Here is a 24,666-nt window from a genome sequence, read left to right as displayed (position 1 = left end):
TTTTACTGAGGAGTATTCCATGCTATGGTTGTACCATAGTTTAATATTCACCTATTTTGGGACATTTGGGTTGTTTCCAGTCTGGGGCTACAAATAAAGCTGCTGCGATCAACTGGTAAATGATCTAGATTTATATCAATTTTATTTTCTTGTGAACAGTTACATATCATTGAAGTTGGCACACCACCTACAGGGAATCAGCCCTTTCCAAAGAAGGCAGTGGATGTTTTCTTTCCTCCAGAAGCACAAAATGACTTTCCTGTTGCAATGCAGGTATTTTAAGTAAAACAAATGGACTTTTAAAATCTCTCCTCATTACAAAACTAACCCCAAACTGCTACTTACAGTCAATTATTAATAGTGCTTAGAGGAATATCCTTTATTTAATAGTAAAGTTTATTAGTAAAACTTTGTGAAGAAATATTCTTAACATTCACATAATACATAAACTGGGTTATCATAAGTTCAAAATTATGTTTTCTCTTTTATACATTTTATTCATACTCTTTGTTTACAGTGAGAGCTTGGGATATTAACGTGCTATAAAAAGGAGAAACCATACATACGTTAACTTTTAAGATTTTTCATATACGCCTCTTGTCAAAGTTCTAGAATTTACCATATCTGAGATGGAATTAAGTTTTTTCTTTGTAGATTCATGATTTTACTGAAGTGTTGATTTTCTTTATACAGATCAGTGAAAAGCATGATGTAGTGTTCTTGATTACTAAGTATGGTTATATCCACCTCTATGATCTTGAGACTGGTACCTGTATCTACATGAATAGAATCAGTGGAGAAACAATCTTTGTTACTGCACCTCATGAAGCCACAGCTGGAATAATTGGAGTAAACAGAAAGGGACAAGTAAGGAAACCTTGAAACTTAAATTAAGCAATAAAGTAACACTGCTGTTAGCTTTTCTTTTTCCTAAAAAGCAAATGTGGTTTGGATGTCAGAAAATAATATATACATAAAAATACAGAAGCACGTGATAAAAAGTCTCTCTTTGATCCTGTCTCAGAGAAAGAAACTGACATATAGCCACTTAGGATTGTGTTTATCTGTCTTTGTCGTCAAAAGAAATGACTCTCCATACAAAGAAATTATTTGGGTCACATTTTACAGACACCATACTTTCTTTTCAATAGGGTTTTTTTTTGTTCCTGTGATTGCTAAAACAGATAATCAACTATTGGGAAAAGAATTCTCTTTACATCTCTTTTCCTAACTCTAATTATTATTAAATATTTAATGTTGGAAGGTGATATGTTATGGTAGCTATTGTGGGGTACCTGGAAAGTTATCCAATTAGATAGGGAAAATATTAGTTGTTCTGAAATTGTCACATTGAACAGACCTCTTCACAGCACCTAACCAAGTGATCCTTTTTCTCTTTTCTTAGTATTTTAATGTTCCACCAGGAAGTATCTTATTTTCTAAAAAATGGTTAAAATTTCAAAAGCAATACTGTTATTGGTCTTGCCTTTTGCTAGTTTTCCTTCAAGTTAGTATTTTTCCCAGATAGAAGTGGATAGGGTAATAATGTATGTATGTAAAGAGGCAAATATTATAGAGAAAGGGAGTCTTTCTCTACCTATCATTCCCTATCTCCTTCCCACACCTGGTTAGGTGCTCCTGCTTTATTCCCCTAGAATTTAGGTAGCTCTCTTCATAGCACATATCACAGTGAGTTAATTAGCAGTTACTTGTTAAACTGCTTCAGTTGCTATTCTTCATTAGGAAAGGGACTTTGCTTTGTTTAATTGTATTTCTACACCAGTCACTGTCTGGGCACTAAAACAGCTTTAAAAATTCAGTAGCTTTCATTTTATTCAGTTGTATGGATCTCTCTTGGAAAAATCAAGAATGCATTGGCCTTTTGGTGAACTAGATTAGTGATAATTTAATAATCATGAAGTTGTTAAGCCAAAGATCTTTTTATTTCTGCCACTGTGCTGATGGTTTTAAGATAATGCTTAAACTAAAGTATCTGGAAGAGTTTCACCTTGTATATTTGCTGTTCATAACTCTGATTTTAAGAATTTATTGATCACCTTCCCCAACAGATTTTGTGTGCCAGTTGCTCTGAGTAGGGAGATGAGTGTTTATAGTAAGCTTAGGACATTTCCTCCACTCTTTGATCAAAGCCAACTACAGTTGGACATATTCCCTAAGAATGAAGTCATGGTTTCTATTTGTTTGAAAATGAAAAGCTATCAAGGGAAGATTTTTGCCAATATCTAGCTTAAATTCTGAACTTGGTAGAACTGAGTAGGTACTTTAGAAGGTAGAGAGGAACCTTCCCTGTCCCTTGTAGATCTTAAGTACTGGTTGCTAGAAATCTGCTAGAATAGTCTAAAAATAGGATGAAGGTGAAACTAATGGATTTGGTGTCTGGGGAAGATAAAGGTGTAGCAATTAGTAGGAAGCTTCAGGCAGTGTAGTTGGAACCAGATTTGTTCATCTTTACTTTTCCTAGGAGCTAAGCATGAAGAGTCAGGTCCAGAATGCAAACTGTTAAGAAAGTAATTCCTTCCTTTAATGTCTTAATTTGTAGTAGAATGACATGGGGCAGATACAAGATAGCCATAGCTTTGGGGGTGGGGTGGGGGGATCTGACCTATAGAAGTGAAAGCATTTTGGAAGTTTAAAATTTCTTCATTTTTCTCAAAAGGAAACAACAGGCAAGGTACACTGTTACTGTCTGTTTGGTTACTGAGTTCTCAGATTGTATTTTTATTCTTAGTCCTGGGACAGAAATTTCACATTTTCATTTATTTAACAAATATTAAGCATTTATTTTGGGCAAAACACTGTCTGGTACTAATAATGCAGCTAAGGAAAGACACATCCCTGTCCTTATGTGGAATAGTGACTAAGAAATAGATGAGAAATTGTAGTATTAGAAGTGCTGTTGGGGTAATATAAGTAGTTTATAAGCTGAGGTATATAACCATCTTTGGTGTTGGGGAGGGGAATGGATATGAACATAGTGAAGGAAAGGTTCCCTTTCTCATGTCAATTGATAGTAGTTTAGATTTTAGGCAAATAGGGCAGGATTCTGTGGCAGTGACATTTTAGGAGGACTAGGGTGAGTAACTGTTCCCCAAATAGAAGCAATGGAAAGTGCTCTTTACTGATGCTACATTTATTAAGCAACTGCTGTATACCTTGCATTACATTAGGTGCTTAAGGAGTCAGTGATCTCTCCCCTCATTGTTATATAATTTGGCCTCTAGGAATGTAAATGTAATTAAAGAAAATTACTGAAAATCTTTGTTTAAAAAAAAAATCCTGAAGTTAAGAACAATATACCTTAAACTTCTTCCAGCTGAGCCCTAGATTTCATTTAGATCTCATAGCTTTTTCAGAGTCCTGTAGGTTGTCAAGACTGTGTCTCTCAAGAATTGATAAACAAAATGGAGAGCTGTCTTTCAGAGCTCAACTAAATGGGAGCCTTTGGTATTAACCATGTTAAGAATGAATGGATGGTAGCAAAGCAATTTGTTTGGACAATATGAAGATAGTATGAAATAGGGAGTTATTTGTCTTACAGAATGGCCATATTGTAGGAATCCGCAACGGTTTAGCAACTCTTTAGTCTTCTCTGTCTTGGCTTTTTTTTTTTTTCCCTTTAAAACTAAAAAAAATTTTTATGGCAATAAGAAAACAACTGTCACAATTTCATTACCTTATGACTCAGCAGTAAACAGCTCTAAACAGATTTGGTATCTTTGATAGCCAAATGAATACATTGCAGCTATTCATTAATCTTTAAATTTCAGGTTCTGTCAGTATGCGTGGAAGAAGAAAACATAATTCCTTATATCACCAATGTCCTACAAAATCCTGATTTGGCTCTGAGAATGGCTGTACGTAATAACTTAGCTGGTGCTGAAGAACTCTTTGCCCGGAAATTTAATGCTCTTTTTGCCCAGGGAAATTACTCAGAGGCAGCAAAGGTAGCTGCTAATGCACCAAAGGTAAATAGCTATGAAGTTGCCATGATTGGATTAATGTTAATAAGTTCTGTTTCTAATACTGTTAGGAGTGGAGCCAGTTCTCCACAGAGAAAACTGATCCTTTTTAGCTTGCATTTCCTTTAGTCATATATGAGTTACATGTCAGTGCCTCTAGATTTGGTTAGCTTTTTAAAACTCAGATGTCTGATATGTAGATCTAGCAAGCTATGATTTACATAGATGTAATGTTCAGTTACTTAGTTACAATACTGATTGCCCTCATCAATGATAGTTACTGATTTTATTTCTAAGATTTGAAAAGTTAAGTAGAGCATGTTAGTAAGATTTGTCTGAAGTTTAGTTGAGTTTATTCTTACCAGCTTTGTATTACGTTGGACTGAATTAACCTTACACCTTGATCAATCAGCATTATGAAATTTGCACTTAATGTAAACCTAGAACAATAGCTAGCTATAAATAGTTTATGATTATGCTGTTCTCTCATACAATGGCATTGTAATTGGGTTGATAGATTTCTGATTCTGAATAATCTCATAACCTTGAACCAGAGGCGTGACGGACATTTACTGAATCTTTACCATTCAGTGTATTGAAGATTTTAAATTTATTATTGGTAGATGAAATCATGCTTTGAAGATTGGCCTAAGAGATCCGTGGAGTTATTAGTGTGATGTTGTATCACCTATTAAGAGGAGTCTTTAACATTTCTCTTTCTTAAAGGGAATCCTTCGTACTCCAGACACTATCCGTCGGTTCCAGAGTGTCCCAGCCCAGCCAGGTCAAACTTCTCCTCTACTTCAGTACTTTGGAATTCTCTTGGACCAGGGCCAACTAAACAAATATGAATCCTTAGAACTATGTAGGCCTGTACTTCAGCAAGGACGGAAACAGCTTTTGGAGAAATGGTTAAAAGAAGATAAGGTACATTAACTTATGTTAACATATTTTTGCTTTGATTGCATTAAATACCACGGTAGCCAGTTGAAAACATTTAGGCTGCACCAAAATGTCCACTATTTACTGCTTGCAGGAATAGAACAAGGACAGACATTGCATGAGATGCATAAACTTAACTACCTTTTGAAAATAACGTTTTTTGTGGCATGTTGAGATAGGGTATTTTTGTTCAGTTTTTTAAATGGAATCCAGGATTCTTGCTTGGTGCTTAAAACTACTAACCTGGAAACAAATTGCTATCCTTTTGCTTTAGGAAAAGTGTAGTGAGAAAGGCCTATTTCAGTATACATTCATATTTGTCAACATGTGTAACACTCATTTGAATATAAGAATATATTCTTGTCTTTCACATTCCACGCTTGATAAGCACAGTAATTTTAACCATATAAATGCCATATATATATTATATATATATATATATATATGTTTTTTAAACTTCCCAAGTATCATCAAAATTGTCATATTTGCTGCTTGTAACCATGTTTGGATGTACAAGGGAAACATATAAAATGTTGGATCATTGATATGAAGACATCAGGCCTGTCTAATTAGCAGTGATAGAGATTCCCAAAGTGATTTCACATAAAGTTAATTTGCATTATATGGGAAAACATTTAACTAGTTTCTTGAAATTTTTAAAAATGTGAACCTTTAAAATCTGTTGTTGACCAGCTTTCTTTACTATAGGATTTCCCTATGCTTTTTATTATTTACTCAGTACTTACTAATTTCTTTTTACACAGAACATCTAATAGTGCTGTTTCCTAAAGCACATTATGGGAACTATTGCTTACTTGTAAGGCAACTAACAAATTTAAATGTTGCATTGGTGGCATTATTCCTTTCATAACCACCATAAAAAGCCTTTTCCACAAAGTAGCATTATTGAATTGTTCTCTCTTATGCCACTGTTGAGAACTAAGGTGGTACTGTTTAAAGTACTCTTGAGTAATGAATAACTTTTAATGTTATTACACCTTTCAGTTTTAGTGTATTTGATAATATTTTTACAGTAGTGATTCTTAGCCCTTGTTTCTTGACCCAGCTTCTGGCAGTCTTACAGGATACTAGAGAATAGTACTTCAGAGTTGGGATGCTTGGACAGGAGTCTGTGCTGAAGAATAGTTACTAGCCACACTAGCAAGTATTTGAGATGCGTCCTAGTTGTTTCAGATAAGGGAGGAGGATGGGAACAACCAAAGTAACTGAGTTGACCTCTACAGCCTTATGAAAGCTTTTTTTGTGTATCATTACCTTTTTTGTGAATGGTCCTATGGGATCCATTTATGGTAAAAGGGACACTGATCAACTCTACATTAGTTAGCACATACAGTTAAGAGGTATAGGCTCTGATAGAACTTACTTGTCAGTGATAATGCTGTTCTCTAACATTACTATTAAAAGTAGAAAATCAACTCTGGTATATAAGGCAAAACTCTTAGGGAAACTGTTTTCCAGATTGGGCAGCTGACTGACTCAGCTTTGAATAGCACAGAGGAGGGTATCTGCTTGTATACCATCCCAATATTCTATAGTTTTTATCTCTTTGACCTTGTAAAATTAGTATATCCTGCTTTACAACCTTCAATCCGAAAGTCAAAATGATAATGGAGCTTAGATCCTTTAGACATACAGATTACATCATAATTTTAAGAAGGGTCCTTATGATAAGCCTCATCTGGCTTTTAAATAATAAATTTTCATTTGGTTACATTACATTAAAAGTTGCATTATTTTTGGAAAATTGGGACCATGTGGGTCTGATATGTGAATACAGTATTCTTAATAGAAATACAGCATTCTGCTTTTAAATACTTACCTTCCTAGCAAAGTAGTTGTAACATCTTTATGCATGAAGTCCTGGTGGCCTTTTTATCCTTAAGTAGGATGTGTGGAGAATTCTCCTGAGACAGTCTTGTGAATACAAGATCAAGAGTCTTTACTAACCACAACGCTTGCATATTTATAATATATTCTGGGATAATTGAGTAAGTGCCTGTCATATTAGTTTTAATTTATAGTGGAAGTGATATCAACTATTCATTTATAAAATAGCTCATGGATTACTAAACAATCTCTTTTTCCTTTGGACAGCTGGAATGTTCTGAAGAACTGGGTGATCTTGTGAAATCTGTGGACCCTACCTTGGCACTTAGTGTGTACCTGAGGGCTAACGTCCCAAATAAAGTAATTCAGTGCTTTGCAGAAACAGGTCAAGTCCAGAAGATTGTTTTATATGCTAAAAAAGTGAGTTCAATGAAACAGATTCTCAATATAACTTTGTCAAAACATTGAGAAATTAGCCTATAGGAACTGTCAGTGACTTTAATAGTGAATTTCTTTAAATTTAGAATTACTTGAAGAAGTATAAACATTCTATTTTAGTTCTCATATACAGAATTATGCTTATTCAGAGATGGAGACACTGGGGCACCTGGCTGGCGTAGTAAGCAGACATGCAGGGCTGATTGAGGGGTTGTGAGTTCAAGCCCCATGTTGGGTGGAGAGATTACTTTAAAAAAAAAAAAAGAAAGATTTAAAAAAAAATGGAGGCACTCTTGCTTGGCTTCTCAGAATTTAACATGTCAGGGGCCTGTTACCTGTTAGAACAAACTTCGAGATGGTCATTCATTGAAACTAAGTCAGTTATAAAAATTTATAGCTATTCATTCAGGTACGTTTACCACCAAGGTGTCTCTTTGCCTAATATAAACAAACCAGAGTCAGTTAGCATGTTAAGTTAAAACTGAGTTTGTACTTTCACCAGTAGTTCTATATTAGCAAAATTCTGTTGTAGAAAAAGCCTTTAAATGATATAAACATGAAACTTTGCAGCAAAGTTGCAAATTTTTTTTCTATTTGTAGGTTGGATATACTCCAGACTGGATATTTTTGCTGAGAAATGTCATGCGTATCAGTCCAGATCAGGGACAGCAGTTTGCTCAAATGTTAGTTCAGGATGAAGAACCACTTGCTGATATCACACAGGTAAGGCATTAAAATGCATTCTGTAGAAGGTAAGATTTAAATAGGGAATGGAGGGATCTGGGTTTAAACAGCTTTGGAGAAAAATGGGTTATTAACCTTTCAATTTGTAGAAACTAGAGTGTGTTCATCTACATGCATAAACCTCGAGTGTCTTATTAAAAAATACAAAAACAAAAGTTGCAGAAGACTGGACGGGAAGATACCACCTATATACAGTTTTTAAACATGCAAAACAGGGGCACCTGGGTGGCTCGGTAGGTTGAGCATTCAACTCTTGATTTCAGCTCAGGTCTTTATATCCCAGAATCCTGGGATTGAGCTCCAGGCTAGGCACAGAGCTTGTTTGGGATTCTTTTTCTCTCTCCCTCTCTCGTTCCTCTTCCCTGCTCACACACATGTGCTCTTGCTCTCTCTCAAATAAAAATTTAAAAAATGTGCAAAACAAACACCATCTTGTTTAGAGATGTATGTATTAAAAATATGAAAAATACATGGGAATAATAAAACAAAGGATGGTTGCTACTGTTGGATGAGGGAAGAGATGCATAGAGGAGGTGGGAGTCACAGATTCCTTCATATTTTGTATTTTAAATATTTCATTACAATTTTGAAGCTATTGTTTTGATTATATTGTGCTATTATATAGTATCTTGAAATACTTTGTTTTTACCAGAAGTAAAAATAACTGCAGATGACAAAAATTTATTCTTAAATTGTGAAGTGATATTGTATAAATAATACTTAAATCAGGGATTTAGTCTGGCAATTTTTTATATGTAAAGTAAGAGATTTCATTTATGTATTGTCAACAGTATCATAGAGCAGGCTTTAAACATGTTAATTTCCTCTAAATCCTTTTTTTTCCAGATTGTGGATGTCTTTATGGAATACAATCTAATTCAGCAGTGTACTGCATTCTTGCTTGATGCCCTGAAGAATAATCGCCCATCTGAAGGTCCTTTACAGACACGGTTGCTTGAGATGAACCTTATGCATGCACCTCAGGTATGTTTTTTCCTGTTTTTTTTTAGGCATGTTTCCAACATTGTTTTAGTAGTTAATTAGAGCTGCTTAGGTTAAGCTATTTGAAGCTACTGAGTTGCCTTTGTACTCTCTCCTTTATTAATTGACTACTGAATCTTCATGTGTAATCTAGGTATAGAATTAATATAAATGGGGTATAAAATAAATTTGTCCTATTTGTGTTTTTATAGGTTGCAGATGCTATTCTAGGGAATCAGATGTTTACACATTATGACCGGGCTCATATTGCTCAGCTGTGTGAAAAGGCTGGTCTACTGCAGCGTGCATTAGAACACTTCACTGATTTATATGACATAAAGCGTGCAGTTGTTCACACCCATCTTCTTAACCCTGAGGTATTACAGTCTTACCTAACAGAAGCTATTATGATTAACTGGTTTATTGAAAATTTGTTTGTAGCACTGAATAATAGTAATTTCATTCCACCATTAGGTTCAATGTTATTTTATTTATTTATTTATTTGTTTGTTTATTTATTTATTTACCTACCTACCTACCTACCTACCTGCCTGCCTGCCTGCCTGCCTGCCTGCCTACCTACCTACCTGCCTGTTTATTTTGTCCTCTAGTGGTTAGTGAATTACTTTGGGTCCTTATCAGTAGAAGACTCCCTAGAATGCCTCAGGGCCATGCTATCTGCCAATATTCGTCAGAATCTGCAGATCTGTGTTCAAGTGGCTTCCAAGTATCACGAACAACTGTCAACTCAATCTCTGATTGAACTTTTTGAATCTTTCAAGAGTTTTGAAGGTAATTAAGAGTTTCTGAATTGTTTTAAATTAAGATAGCCAAGAGGGGGTTTTGTTACAATCATGGGCTATTGGAAATTGTTTCTACAAGATCAGTTTTATGGGATAGTTTTGAGTTTTATTTAATAAATGTCAACTCTTTTGTGCCAAGTTCTGGGGATGTGCAGTGAACGAGACTGTCTGCTTGGATATTTTAGAGGTGAATTAAAGGCAGAATTTTAAGACCCAAATATATGTAGTAGCTTTGTCAGAATTGTATAAAATAAAAATACGAATGATGAGGTATAATAAGATTTCATGCTTATGTTGTCTGAATCTTACAGTGGCAAATGTTTCTAGCCAAGGACATTTTGTAACTTGTCGCTATATAGTGGGTTTTCTCCATCTTCGCACTATAGTTAATCTAGGCTGGATAATTTATTTCGGGGGTGGGTTGTCATGTGCATGCAGGATATTCAGTAGCATCCCTGGCTTCTGCCGGTAGATGCTAGTAGCATCAGTTGCACCAGTTGTGGCCACTAAAAGTGTCTTCACACATTGCCAAATGTCTGTCTTCTGGGAAGGAAATCACCTCATTTGAGAATCACTGCTGTACCACGTACTAAATCACTGTTGGGTTACTCTTGGGTTTATTACCTTTTTTTTCCTTCTTTTTGTCATAACTGTTCTCAATAGAAGGAATGAGAGATTTCTACTAGTTTTCTCTTCCTGTATGTTAACTATGCACTAAATTGATTTTGTTCATTCAAGTACAGTGTCTAATAGCCACGTGTAGCCACATAAAGTAATTAAAATTGAATACAATTAAAATTTTAGATCTTTAGTTACAGTAGCCACATTTCAGGTGCTTAATAGCTGTATGTGGTTAGCAGCTCCCATGTTGGACAGTGCAGATCTAGAACATTTTCATCATTGCAGAATGTTCTGTTGGACAGCACTGTATTAAATTCTTTTCAAACTGCTTTTGTGTTTTTCCTATTAACTACATATAGGAAAAACCTGCTATAGGGGACATTTAAAATTTCTCACAGGGAATATGGTGTGATTATTAACTTTCATACTAAGTAGCTGTCCCCCTATTTCTCAGCTATTAGAAGACATTGAATTGTTCTGTAGGGATTAAAGTGTAAGTCCATTTATTGAACTGATTACTAGATTAATTAGTATTCTTAATTGAGCTATTCTTAATTGAGCGTTTTGAGCAACCAGTTTTTGGGGGGGGGGCTTATTCAACATAACTTTTTAAACTGAGGTATAATTGTCATAGTATTTTTAATTGCTTAAATATTTTTCAGTTCTATCATTCTCAGAGGTGCATGTATCCTTAATTTCAGTTATTTGTCTCTTTAAGGTCTCTTTTATTTTCTTGGATCCATTGTTAACTTTAGTCAGGACCCAGATGTGCACTTTAAGTATATTCAGGCAGCTTGCAAGACTGGGCAGATCAAAGAAGTAGAAAGAATCTGCAGAGAAAGCAACTGCTATGATCCTGAGCGAGTCAAGAATTTTCTCAAGGTAAGTGGTTTTGAGTAATGCACTTTCTGGTTGGATTGACAATCAACAGTTCTACATGGGTTTCATCATAGTTTGAAAATATCTTTTTTTCCCTAAACGGGGAAATTTTTAACATTCTTGTATTTTGTGCTGAATTATTTCTTCCAAATGTGATACTCTGTGGTTTTGTCTGAAATAGGGAGGGAAATTGGTAAATAATACCTAAGAATGACGAGCTCTTAAAAAAGAAAAAAAGAATGACCATCTCTTTAAAAGAAGAAAAAAAATAGCACTATGTCAAAGGAATTTCCTTTCTTTTATTTCAGTTTTGAAAAGTGGTTGGAGATTCTCCATGTCATTTTAGAATTTCATGTATGCTCCTTTTGAAGATTAAGATCAGCTTGCCCTCAGTGTCCTTTTCAGGAGCCTCTATTATATACAAAGCATTCTGTTATCTGAGAAACATCAGTTTACCTCTTATCAAATTAGCTTTTCTCTAGAAACTGAGTGTTAATTATATATAGTTCATTAAACTGAAGGTAAGATCAAACAGAAAAAACCTTCACTCCGTGGCACTAGTTATAGAGAAGTAAGAACTGCCTGTGTTGGAGTGAAAAGTAATGGTTAAAAGATCTTTAGCTCTTTAAAACATACTTAAGGACACCTGAATTTGTTTAATGTTTACTTAACTTTATTTATACCCACTAGTTCCATTGTGAAAAAAATAAAACCAGAATTGGCATTTGTTGATAAAAATCAGGTAGACTATGGAACACTCAGATTACCCCTTTAAAATATATGTATTTATATATTTCATATTTGAATTATATGGAATGATTCCAGAAACTATATAAAATTCTTAAGTATTTTGTGCCTTTTGGAAGCATTTTACCTTGAAACTAAAACCAAAATGTTTATTTTGTAATTCAGTAAAAAACATAGGCTTTTCCTATTCCTACACTGTTATTTTGGATAATCTATAGTTTTATTAACTGCTCCTTTGAAGAATCACTACTGGGTTCTAGATTAAATAGCTAAACTCTTAGAGGTTTTCCTGTAATGTAGTAGTTAAAATGTAGAAGTTGCCCCATAGTTTAGATTAAAAGATAAACACTCCCCCAGAGTATAACTTTGTAATATCTTGGCCATCATGAGTATTCTGAGTAGCCTGGCCAGTCTGATGTATTTGAATCCATGTCTTTCTGGTGTCAAAAAGCCCTCCAAAGGAGAAGTATTTGATACTTCATGCTTGACTAGAGTATCCATGACAATAGTTCACTTCCTCCTTTGAGTATTGGCACTGTTTCCTTTTTTAAAAAAATACTACCAGACTCCTACACTATCTTTTTTATTGTTAGGAAGCTCTTGACTGTTAAGCTTCAGTTGTCATTTCTTTAGAATTGTGTTTTGTATTTTTGAGTCGTTTATGTGCAAAACGAGACTAAATTAACTTTTTCACTTAATTATCTTAAACTTTAAAAAAAAAAAAAATCTTCTGGATTCTAGCATGGTGCAGTCATAGGTTGCTTAGCCCCCCTGAGATGTAATGAGAGAGGACTCCCCTTCCATACATCACACTATGAATTAGGTGCAGATCTGGTAGAGTAGGGAAATGCATATGGATTTTGGGCTTTTAAACTAGTCAGACCTGGTTCAAATTCTATTTCTGTTATTGGCTATTATTCAGTATCTGTCTGTTATCTCAGGCAAATTAACTAGTATGCCTTAGTCTTGGTTTCTCCAACCAGAAGCTGTGTTGATCAAGTCAAGTACCTTGTATGCCATAGGTGTTCAAGTGATAACTCTTGTTAATATACTGTATTGGTGGGCCTGAAAATAAGGTAGAATCAGCCTACATATGCTCTCTTTCTATCAGGCAGGTTTTCTTTTTGGTTTTAAGTTATTCCTGACTTTGTGAAGGAATTTTAATTTCAGCCTAAGTTAGATGTAAACCTCGTGTCTTATCTTCAGTCTGAGATGGAAGCTCAGTACTAAGATGCTACTGTTGTTTTCAACCTTTCACCTCAGTGGTAAGAATGAACACACTAGGCCCTTTACTCACTTTATTGACCTGTATAGCGTAGCTACAGTGCTGCATCTCATCATCACTGTCATTAAACTTCAGTTTGGAGGTGTTAGCTATATGAGAATTGGTGGTATAAGTAAACTGTGGTAAGAAAAGTAATCTTGAACATTGAAGTGCCAATTACATGTTAGCCACCAGGAATACAGAGATTGGTAGATTATGACTTCTCTTTAAAGTAGCTTGTGAGCCAGGATGAAATGATATCATTAGCATCATCGACTCACGCATTAACCCTGTGGAACTGTGGCTGTCTGTAGAAAGCATGGAACTGTTCTTCAGGCCCATGATGTGCTTCCTGCTGCCTTTGATCTTATTTTTTATCCTTTTTCTTTTCTGGTTGTACTTAAACCATACTTGCCTGCTCGTTATTCCTGCACTTCCCTGCCTCTCCTGCCTCAGGACCTTTGCTTGTGCCCTTTCTACTTTTTTTTTCCCCTTCAAATCTTCATGACCAGGATCTTTTACCTTCGTTCAGATTTCTGATGAAATGTCATGAGAACGGATGATGTCTCAGCTTATTACCCTTCTTAGAATAAAACCTATCCCTATTCCATCCTGCCCTCCCCCATATCCTGCTTTATTTTTCTTTAGAACATTTAACACTATAAGACATTGTTTCCCCCCCCAGAACATAAGTTCCTTGAGGGAATGCTGCAGTGCATAAGAACAGTTTCTGGTATGGAGGTACTCAGTAAATATTAGTTAAGTGAATAACTTAATGTTTAAGAAAACCTCTGAATGTGTTTATATAATTTCAGTTTTGATCTTAAAATCTTTAACCATAATTGCTAATGGGTAGCCTTTTATTTTAGTAAATAATTAAAAATATTAATAGCATCACTGTCATGTATGAAATCATACATGATAGGATAAAAGGATATCCTATCATGGATAGAATAAAGGATAAAAAGGATAAAAGGATAAAAAATAAGATTGCAAATTTAGGCAATCAAAAAAATACTAGTTTTTATCTACTTTTTCAATCTTAAATTGTCTTTGCCAGCAGAAATTTTAAACACTCATGCATGAGAATAGAACATCTAAGTAATCTTACATACTTCCAAGTGTATTTCCTAAGTGGTAAAATAAAGTCTATAATATTTTATGTGGTTATTAAAGAGAGTAAAGAGGACTAGTGTGTTGATCCACTTTTTGATGTTCATTTAGTAGGAAGAACTTGGCCAACTGAAATCTTTTGGATAGGTAGATCCAGCATTTTGTCTAGAAATGATTCTACCAGCTATTAGTCGAGAGTTTCCATGGTACTAAATAAATAACAACACATGCTTTAGACTTTCCTTAATGTGAAAAATCTGCAGCTGGACTTCCACTTCAGATTTACAGCCATTTTGATTTTTTTATTCCAGGATTTCTCCTGACTCCTAGATTTAGTTTGGTGTTACACTCTGATCACTTCATAGGCTAATTTTCAGTTACTTATAATTGGATGAGTGATATGTGCTAAACTTAGGAACCATTTTTTTGTAACATTGCAAATGTTCTTAGTGGCTGTCCATTGGGGAAAGTCCTATCCTGCTTAGTTCTCCTTGCTTAGTAGACTGCCATAGAGGAATCATTTATTGAGGAATGTTTTACTTTGTATAAATGAATTCCTGATGGAAACTGTTGTTTTTTGTGCTGTACCTTATGTCTGTGGAATGTAACAGGACATGTATCAGGTAAATGCCCAGTGTAGGTCTTATCTACCTGTCTGTAACATCTGTGTAAATCTGTAAGTAGGATTATAGCTTGGTATTTGTAATGGTAAAAGCAACTGGTAATTTAAAGATGTCTTTTCTTTATGTGCTTTTTTCTTTTCTTAACCTTTTTCTTACCACAGCAGCATGTGGTATATTCGTGGCTGTCACCATTATGCTGCTCCTTGTAGGCTGTATCGTAATAGTGTTAGGGGCTAGCCATATAGATTGGACTTTGGGAGGGGTAAAAAATCATTAGTTTGAAACAACTATGAGCCATTTTTGCCATTTTGACAATGTGACTGTAATTCTTAAATCAACACTCAATTCAGTTGAAATGTTACTGTTAAAGTCCCCAGTGTGATGGTTTTCTATTCTGAATGCCACTGGTGGCTCACAGATCTTAATTTGTTACTTTTTTTTGGTAAATGGTATATGTGGAAAGGACCTTTATGTGAGCCTCTCCCACCAGTGTAGAATAGATTCCCCTATTTTACATGAATTCGAAAGCTCACAGAAGGAGACAATTACGGCTTTTTTTTGTTGTTCTTTTTTCAGGAAGCGAAGCTAACAGATCAATTACCACTTATCATCGTGTGTGATCGGTTTGACTTTGTTCATGATTTGGTGCTCTATTTATATAGAAATAATCTTCAAAAGTATATAGAGATATACGTACAGAAGGTAAGTAATACTTAAAAGTACCATATTGTAGATTGTACTTCTCACACTATGGAAATCTTCATATCTTTCTGAAACTCTGTACATAATGGGAGTGGTCTGCTACAGTGGCTTTCAACTTTTTTTTTTCCCCTTCAGAAAAAGGGGAATCCTTATTTAGATTAGAATTTTACATTCAGGTATAAGTATGTAAACCAGAACAAACTGCTGTAGATGAAAAAGTTGGGTGACACCTACACACAACTTACTTGGTGACCTAACCCCTGAGGTGTTCGTGTGGAAGCCGTAGACTTTGAAAGCACAGTAAAACCATCTTAAATACTGATCTTAGAAACTTTACCTTCTAACTCCAGAAATCTAAAGGCAGTTCTGCTGTAATGGAGGCCTTTAAATTAGTCTTCTGTACACATTCTGTGACTGTAGCTTCTTTGGACTTACTTAATTTATGTGGAGCGATGCTGAGGTAATTATTTAACCAAGCCACACTTCCTGCTAACTTTTCCTGTCTACTTGCAAATTTAAACTCTCGGTTTATTACTGAATTTTAAAACTGAGCTAAAAAAGGGAAATGAGTTTAATTTTTTTAAAACTTCTTTATGCTTTCTTTGCTTATTAAAGATAACGACATTTTTTTTTTAACCATAGGTGAATCCGAGTCGACTTCCTGTCGTTATTGGAGGATTGCTTGATGTTGATTGCTCTGAAGATGTCATTAAAAATTTGATTCTTGTTGTAAGAGGTCAATTCTCTACTGATGAGCTTGTAGCTGAGGTTGAAAAAAGAAACAGGTGTGGTACCATTTTGACCTATATAACTGGGATAAATCAGTCTCTTAGCTTGGTAATGGATAAAAATACAACCTGTCATTTGCCTAAAAGCTGTTTAATAAAATGTGGATCATGATTCCCTGGAGACATCTAATTTAGAAGTGATAAGTTAGCTGTAGGTGCTGAAAGAAATCTGTTTTCTAAAACATTACAGCTTTGTTATATAGACATTATTTGCATGTTTTTAATTACAGCTGTGTGATTTGACTGTTTTTAATGTAAACTATGTAAAAGCCTCTTTTTACTTAGTTACAGTACCACTATTTTAGTAACTGATTCTTCTCTGATTAATTTTTCTCAAGTATAATGAGAGAAAAGGGTCCCTGCATAACTCTGGGGTTAAACTGATTTTTAATTTGAACCTTAATGTGATAATATGAATTCTGAATTTCCAGTAGAGGAAATTTCTAGAATTTTTTTCTAAAAATTTATTGTACCATGAAGTCTTTTTTTTTTTTTTTAGCTGGGACATTTTGATGAACTAGTATGTTTAGAAAGTGTGGATAGAGTAAATGAGATTGGCGGGTTGGTATAATAGTGGGAAATTACTCTGGCTTTGAAAGATAACGAGAAACCCTATGGGATTTAATTTTAACCGGGGTTGGTATAGGTGTCCTAATAAAGGTATTCATAGAATTTGTATTTGAATATTACAAACATAGAAAAATTCTGTACTTAAGTACAATGGAGACCTAGAATACTGATTTTAAAAGCTTGAGCCTAATTTGAACTGATTATAGGTCATAACAATTTAATATTTAGAAGGAGGTTTCAGTTGACTCTTAAATCTTAATACCTGAAAACAATCTTGTTTGTTGTGTATTCTAAGCCAATAGCCAGATAGTTACAGCTAGACAATTTGGTCTTTAAGTTACAAGTTATATTGTGATAAACTAGATTCACACCTGAGTCACTAGTCTAAATGTGCCTTAGCTAATCTATATTCTTTCGATTGCCATGGCATATCTGCTTGGATTGCATGTGTTTATAGGATCTTGAATTTTTGCCTTAATACAAAAGTTGTGTCTTTACCCTAATGGGAGTGTATTCAAAATAACTACATGAATTTGGTAGCCAAAATATGCCCTACTGTTTTTCCTCTGGGTGCTTGTAATACTTAACCGTGGTCAAAAGAGTGTTAGTCATCAGGACCATTGAAACATAAGCTACAGTGTAGTGAAACCATGATACTTGGAGTGATCATATGACTGGCAGTATTATTAAACCTAGAGTTTCTTTTTTTTTTTTTTTTTTTTTAAACCTAGAGTTTCTAATGCTACCAGATTTTTTTCCCATTGTGTATTTAGGGTACTGACCCCTGTGGCTATAGGTAATGTCTGTTAATTGTGTTAAAATTATAAGAAACGTTAGGTAATCTGGCCTTTTTTCTCATACCACATACTCTTCTTCCAAATATCTAGATATTTTGTCCAGTATAAAAAAGAACAACATGAATCTGTGAATCTCTTCTTTCTATATTCTATCTAGATAATGCGGCAGATAGGTCTAGGAGACTCTAAGGCTATCTTCTGTGTAATGGGCAAATCATTTAATCATCTCTGAATCTTAATTTCCCAGTTGGTAATGGAATTTTTGAGAATTCAAAATCATTTATGGGAAAACATTATATACCATATAAGGTACTTCTGTATTTAGCATGTCAAGAGTTGTGTGTGTTTGGTTTTGTTTTTTTATAATACAGCATGTGTGGTTTTGTGTGTGTGTGTGTGTATGTGTGTGTTTTTTTTTAATACTAGATTGAAACTGCTTCTGCCTTGGCTAGAGGCCAGAATTCATGAGGGCTGTGAGGAGCCTGCTACTCACAACGCATTAGCCAAAATCTACATAGACAGTAATAACAACCCAGAGAGATTTCTTCGTGAAAATCCTTATTATGACAGTCGTGTTGTTGGAAAGTATTGTGAGAAGAGAGATCCACATTTGGCTTGTGTTGCTTATGAACGTGGCCAGTGTGATCTGGAACTTATTAATGTGAGTACTAATAGCTGAATGTGTACAGAGAGAAGGCTGAATTTTTTAAAACCTGTTGCATAATGTTAAATTAGTGAATTTTGAGTTTAACAGTGGCTTTAGGTAATACAGAGCATTTCTTGTAGATGAGTGCTTTTTTAAAAAACTTTATTTGACAATAATTGTGAATTTAAAGTGGCCAAAATAACAAATTAAGTCTATCTTCACTTATTAACATTTTAATCCAGTAGTTTTCTCACTGTGTTTCATACATTGTCTCATACATAAACACACATACACACCATACATATGTATATGTGTGCACATAGGAGAGTAAGTTGCATACCTCTTCAGTGTATAATCCTAAGAGTAAGGAATTCTGTTTCATAACCACACTGTAGATACCAACTTTAGTTATTTTGACACTGATAGAATACTTTAATACCTGTTTTAGTCTAGTTTTGTCATTGACCCAGTCAGTGACATTTTATAACATTTTTTTCCTTTTAGTATAGGATTACATATTGAATTTTAATAACAACTTGGTTGTGACTTATTCAGGTTTATATGTAAAAGTAATGGATTTTTTCACAATGAAACAATAAAAAGTGTGTATTTATATAAAGGAAATAACCTTTAAAGTAGTCTATAAGAAGTCTTTACTTTTTACCTTGAAACTAACCCCTTAATATCTTACTTAGGTTTGCAATGAGAATTCCCTCTTCAAAAGTCTTTCCCGCTATTTGGTACGCCGAAAGGATCCAGAATTATGGGGTAGTGTGCTGCTGGAAAGTAATCCTTACAGGAGACCCCTTATTGACCAGGTAAAATTGGCAAATGTATTTAAGGTTCTTTTTTTTTAATGTTTATTTATTTTTTGAGAGAGAGTGCATGCAAGTGAGGGAGGGGGCAGAGAGAACAGGGAGAGAGAAATCCCAAGCATGTTCAACACTTGTCAACAGAGTCTGATGAGGGGCTGGAACTTGCAAACTGTGAAATCATGACTTGAGCTGAAACCAAGAGTCAGGACACTTAACCAACTGAACCATCCAGGAACCCCTTAAGTTTCATCTTTTTAACTACAAATAAAACCTTTCCTGTCATCGTATACCCATATGTACTTAAATGGATCATATTTTACTATAAGAGAAGACTGTAAGAAAGAATGAAATAAAATTATACTAATACATATACATATGTTTATATATATATATATAAATTTACACACATTGTAAATTGAAAACATTTTTTAAAACCATGAAAAATTTTTTTAAAAAGTAAAAATTGAATGTTGTTATAATGGTTCTTAAATTCTCCTGGTTGAAGTATAAATATGGAAGAGAATAAATCAAAAGCTGTTAATTCTTCATTCCTCTCCTAGGAAGCATTTCTAAGGAAAACTCCCATGTTAGATACAAAGCTTCCTATTAAAGAATCTGGGAGCCATATAACTATCAAAACATGGAGGAATTAGTCTGTATTGCCACATCTATGTAGTCGAATCATATGTAGTCATTAAAGTGATAATGAGGAGTGGTTATTGTGGATAATGTTTTAATCAGGAAAAAAAGATAGAAATTATGTAATTAGGGTGATTTTTTTCAGAAGAATGGGTATATGTGGATGATATGGGTATATGTGGATTTGTGTAGAAAACACCTTTGTGTGGTAAATGTAAAGGTATTTTTCCTATGCCAGATTATTCTCATTAGATAATGTCTTCATAACCACCCTGATTTTTAGTACTTAACTCTATATGTATTCTATAGGTTGTACAGACAGCCTTGTCTGAAACTCAGGACCCTGAAGAAGTATCAGTAACTGTCAAGGCTTTTATGACTGCAGACCTTCCTAATGAACTCATTGAACTGCTGGAGAAAATTGTCCTTGATAACTCTGTATTCAGTGAACACAGGTATGCTATAAGAAGGGTCCATTGGCTCTTTATAGTCAGTCTTTTTTTTTTCTTTTTTTTAATGTATTTTGAGAGAGAGTGAGAGAAAGCGAGCAGGGGAGGGGCAGAGAGAGAGGGAGAGAGAGAATCCCAAGCAGGCTCTACACCATCAGTGTGGGGCATGAGGAGGAGCTTGAACTCGCTAATCATGAGGTCATGATCTGAGCCCAAACCAAGAGTCAGATGCTTAACCATCTGAGCCACCTAGGCACCCCCCTCTTATATTCAGTCTTAAATTGTGGCTTTTCAGTTTTGAGAAGGAACAAAAAGAAAAAGACTAGAGAATGTTGTCTGAATTATTACTCTTCTCATACACTCCTCATCCTGCCATTGAGACAAAAAAAAACTCTTGATAGCTGTAGTGTTTATTTTTCATGACTAATAAGCTTTTGAAATAATACATCCAAAAATTTTTTTTTTCCTTAAAAGGAATTTGCAAAACCTCCTCATCCTCACTGCAATCAAGGCTGACCGTACACGTGTTATGGAGTATATTAACCGCCTGGATAATTATGATGCCCCAGATATTGCCAATATCGCAATCTGCAATGAGTTGTTTGAAGAAGCATTTGCCATTTTCCGGAAATTTGATGTCAATACTTCAGCAGTGCAGGTAGGTCTTCAGATTGCCTAAGTTGATTTACTGAAGGTACTGCCTTCTCTTGATTATTGTATGCTATACAGGCCTGTTAGGCCTGGCATAATTGATGGCTTGGGCAATAGAAAAAGCAATAAAATCCTAACCATTTACATGTAATTGCTGTGTGGCCAGATTCATTCTACTGTAACCCTAATTCAGAAATTGGTTGCCTAGGTCTTGATTGAACATATTGGAAACTTGGACCGGGCATATGAGTTTGCTGAACGCTGCAATGAACCAGCGGTCTGGAGTCAGCTTGCAAAAGCCCAGCTGCAAAAAGGAATGGTGAAAGAAGCCATTGATTCTTACATCAAAGCAGATGATCCTTCATCCTACATGGAAGTTGTTCAGGCTGCCAACACCAGTGGTATGACTTCTTTTATGTGTTTGTGACCTCAGAAAATGTACTGAAGCTATGATTAGCCCTAAGCATTAGGACATCGGTCTGTTCAGAATTTATATAGTAGTTAGATATTGCACGGTTACTTGTGAAGACATTTAGCACTCCATCTTAGTCCACATACAGAAAGGCTGCATTTTGTGAACTTACAAAGGTCCATAGGGAAGATTAAAATTCTCATAAAATTCTGATCGAGTTCTAATCTTACAACTTCAAGGAAAAGGATAATTAATAAAGGGGGAATTCAACTGTTCATTTGGTCAGTGATAATACAGAAACGGAACAGGAATTTTGCCATTTTAGATGCATTTCATTGTTTAGATTTGTTATTTTCTATATTGGTTCCTTAAAAAGGAAATTAACAATAATTTTCATTTACTTGAGTGAAAAATAGTAGGATATTAGTGTTTGGATTTATTTTCTTCTTTATACCTAGGAAACTGGGAAGAACTAGTGAAGTACTTGCAGATGGCCCGTAAGAAGGCTCGTGAATCCTATGTGGAGACAGAATTGATATTTGCACTGGCTAAAACAAACCGCCTTGCAGAGTTGGAAGAGTTCATCAATGGGCCAAATAATGCTCATATCCAACAAGTGGGTTTCCTGTTCAGATTTTTTCAAAGTGTAGAAGTCAACTGTTAAGCAACTTTTTATTAGTAGGATCAACCCATCACAACTGATGATTCCAAAGGAAATACAGTGTTTATCAGTGTTAAATTGAATTGTGACTTTGGAATGAGGATTGAGTTTAGGCCTACCAAAAATGGATTGTGTTTATTTGCGTTTGTTTGTTTCAGGTTGGTGATCGTTGTTATGATGAAAAAATGTATGATGCTGCTAAATTACTGTACAACAATGTCTCCAATTTTGGACGCTTGGCATCTACCCTCGTTCACTTGGGTGAATATCAGGCAGCTGTTGATGGAGCTAGGAAAGCTAATAGTACTCGAACATGGAAAGAGGTAATCTCAATACCAGTTTGAATGAAGAATTCAGATGTTTAGAAATCTCTTTAAACTGATTAATTGAATTAACCAGCCATGTTTACATTTGAGTTTATGTAGTTAAAATTTTTGTTATAGGTCTGCTTTGCCTGTGTAGATGGCAAGGAGTTCCGTCTAGCTCAAATGTGTGGGCTTCATATTGTAGTACATGCAGATGAATTGGAGGAACTTATCAACTACTATCAGGTAATGAACAAGAGTCTTTTATTAGTTGAGATCTATTGCCACAGATAGTCTTAAACTTTAATTGCGTATTTCCCTTATTCAGGACCGAGGATACTTTGAAGAACTGATAACCATGTTGGAAGCAGCACTGGGACTTGAGCGAGCTCATATGGGAATGTTTACCGAATTAGCTATTCTATATTCTAAATTTAAGCCACAGAAAATGAGGGAGCATCTGGAGCTGTTCTGGTCCAGAGTGAATATTCCTAAGGTAATCAGCCTTTTAACATTGTGAGGTGGCTCTGTAGCTATAACTGAAACTTTAATGGGTTGCCTGGGTGGCTCAGTCGATTAAGCATCCCAACTCTTTGTTTCGGCTCATGTCATGATCTCATGGTTTGTGCGTTTAGGCCCACTTCAGGCTCTGCACTGACAGTGTGGAGCTTACTTAGGATTCTCTCTCCCTTTCTCTGCCCCTCACCCATTTGCAACATGTGTGCATGCTCTCTCTTTCTCTCAAATAAACTTTCCTTCCTCTGTTTTTTTTTTTCTTTTCTTTTTTAAGCTTTAGCTAGAATTACAGACCCATATCTAAAGCAATTAAATCTCTCTTACATAGGTGCTTAGAGCTGCAGAACAAGCTCATCTCTGGGCAGAATTGGTGTTTTTGTATGACAAGTATGAAGAGTATGATAATGCCATAATTACTATGATGAACCATCCAACTGATGCATGGAAAGAAGGGCAGTTCAAAGATATTATTACCAAGGTGTGTATCTTCTTCAGAAGATACAAGCTTCAAAAGGAGCTCATTAGTAAATAACTCAACTTCTATGTGGACTTTTCCCACTTTAGGTTGCCAATGTGGAACTATACTACAGAGCAATACAGTTCTACCTAGAATTCAAGCCTCTGTTGTTAAATGATTTGCTGATGGTGCTGTCTCCACGGTTGGATCATACTCGTGCTGTCAATTATTTCAGCAAGGTAATTCTAAAAACTTCAAAACCTCATAGTAGGGAGCTAAGACTTACATCGGTAACTTTTGTCTGTGGAACTTTAAGGATGTATTATGTTTGTAAAACACTCCTTATTTTAAAGGTTAAACAGCTACCACTGGTGAAACCATATTTGCGTTCAGTTCAAAACCACAACAACAAGTCTGTGAATGAATCACTGAACAACCTCTTTATTACCGAAGAAGATTATCAGGTAAAACTTTTAGTTCTTGCATATATTCTCAAAATTATAATTGGGTTATTGGTATGTTTTCGAGTAAAACCCATTATCCCTTAGGTTTGTAAACAGTAGGTACTTGTATGCCTCGGATCTAATTTAGTGGGTTTTCAGGATCAATAAATCTGACTTTTAAGTGCAAAGTTTGCAGAATTTTGCTTAGATCTTGTGTTGGTTAATGCTTTAGAAAAAGTGTTATGGTTACTTCATCCCTAAACATCTTGATTGTAGGCAAGGTTCAAAGAGTTTTGGATTTTTTTAACTAGTCTGTAAAACTGATTTGGTATTAAGTGTATTTATTCACTGCTTTTCTTGCCCTGTAGCGTATTAGTATCTGTCTTTTAATAAACTTGCCTTTGTGAAGAATTTTGCAAAAACAAAATTACAGTTAAGGTTAAGCTAGTTGCCTTTTTTCTTTCTCTTATTACCAACAAATGATGGGTTCAGATCCCATGCTTAGCTATATGACTAACTACCATGTCACGTTGTATCAGAAGTTTCTCTGAAGCATAAAATCTTATCCTCCAAATTACAAATCCTGCCATTTTCATAACTATTCAAAGTTTTGATACTGAAAACCTTGGAGAAAATTACAGAAGTTTTGTAGTACCTTTGAAGATTTTTGTTATACAGTCAGATTGAAGAACCTTGATACTTGTTCAGCTTACAACTTTCTGGTTTGATGCTTGAATCTAGGCTGTCATATTACAATGCTCATTGATCAAGTTGTATTCTATACATACACATCATACAGCATATTGATCACATCATATACAGTCAGTCATAT

At 34.9% G+C, this 24,666-nt stretch overlaps 1 protein-coding gene across 2 annotated transcripts in view; it reads left to right on the top strand.

Moving 5' to 3' along the window:
* Nucleotides 1-24,666, top strand: part of CLTC (clathrin heavy chain) — a 64,685-nt gene that overhangs the window by 30,602 nt on the left and 9,417 nt on the right. For both annotated transcript variants that reach the window (XM_027034262.2, XM_027034260.2), the window contains exons 5-28: nucleotides 160-273; nucleotides 694-867; nucleotides 3,789-3,986; nucleotides 4,707-4,907; nucleotides 7,038-7,190; nucleotides 7,809-7,931; nucleotides 8,799-8,936; nucleotides 9,146-9,310; nucleotides 9,545-9,725; nucleotides 11,076-11,239; nucleotides 15,560-15,685; nucleotides 16,328-16,470; nucleotides 18,267-18,501; nucleotides 19,182-19,304; nucleotides 20,250-20,395; nucleotides 20,864-21,047; nucleotides 21,249-21,441; nucleotides 21,911-22,068; nucleotides 22,272-22,436; nucleotides 22,557-22,664; nucleotides 22,747-22,914; nucleotides 23,263-23,412; nucleotides 23,499-23,630; nucleotides 23,745-23,855. In XM_027034262.2, coding sequence (XP_026890063.1) covers nucleotides 160-273; nucleotides 694-867; nucleotides 3,789-3,986; nucleotides 4,707-4,907; nucleotides 7,038-7,190; nucleotides 7,809-7,931; nucleotides 8,799-8,936; nucleotides 9,146-9,310; nucleotides 9,545-9,725; nucleotides 11,076-11,239; nucleotides 15,560-15,685; nucleotides 16,328-16,470; nucleotides 18,267-18,501; nucleotides 19,182-19,304; nucleotides 20,250-20,395; nucleotides 20,864-21,047; nucleotides 21,249-21,441; nucleotides 21,911-22,068; nucleotides 22,272-22,436; nucleotides 22,557-22,664; nucleotides 22,747-22,914; nucleotides 23,263-23,412; nucleotides 23,499-23,630; nucleotides 23,745-23,855 — 3,753 coding nt within the window. The remainder of the gene's footprint in view (nucleotides 1-159; nucleotides 274-693; nucleotides 868-3,788; nucleotides 3,987-4,706; nucleotides 4,908-7,037; nucleotides 7,191-7,808; nucleotides 7,932-8,798; nucleotides 8,937-9,145; nucleotides 9,311-9,544; nucleotides 9,726-11,075; nucleotides 11,240-15,559; nucleotides 15,686-16,327; nucleotides 16,471-18,266; nucleotides 18,502-19,181; nucleotides 19,305-20,249; nucleotides 20,396-20,863; nucleotides 21,048-21,248; nucleotides 21,442-21,910; nucleotides 22,069-22,271; nucleotides 22,437-22,556; nucleotides 22,665-22,746; nucleotides 22,915-23,262; nucleotides 23,413-23,498; nucleotides 23,631-23,744; nucleotides 23,856-24,666) is intronic.

The sequence above is a fragment of the Acinonyx jubatus genome, chromosome E1 (assembly GCF_027475565.1).
Source record: "Acinonyx jubatus isolate Ajub_Pintada_27869175 chromosome E1, VMU_Ajub_asm_v1.0, whole genome shotgun sequence".
Classification (NCBI taxonomy): Eukaryota; Metazoa; Chordata; class Mammalia; order Carnivora; family Felidae; genus Acinonyx; species Acinonyx jubatus.
Note: the sequence above shows the minus strand (reverse complement) of the source record. Positions and strands in the feature narration are given on the sequence as shown.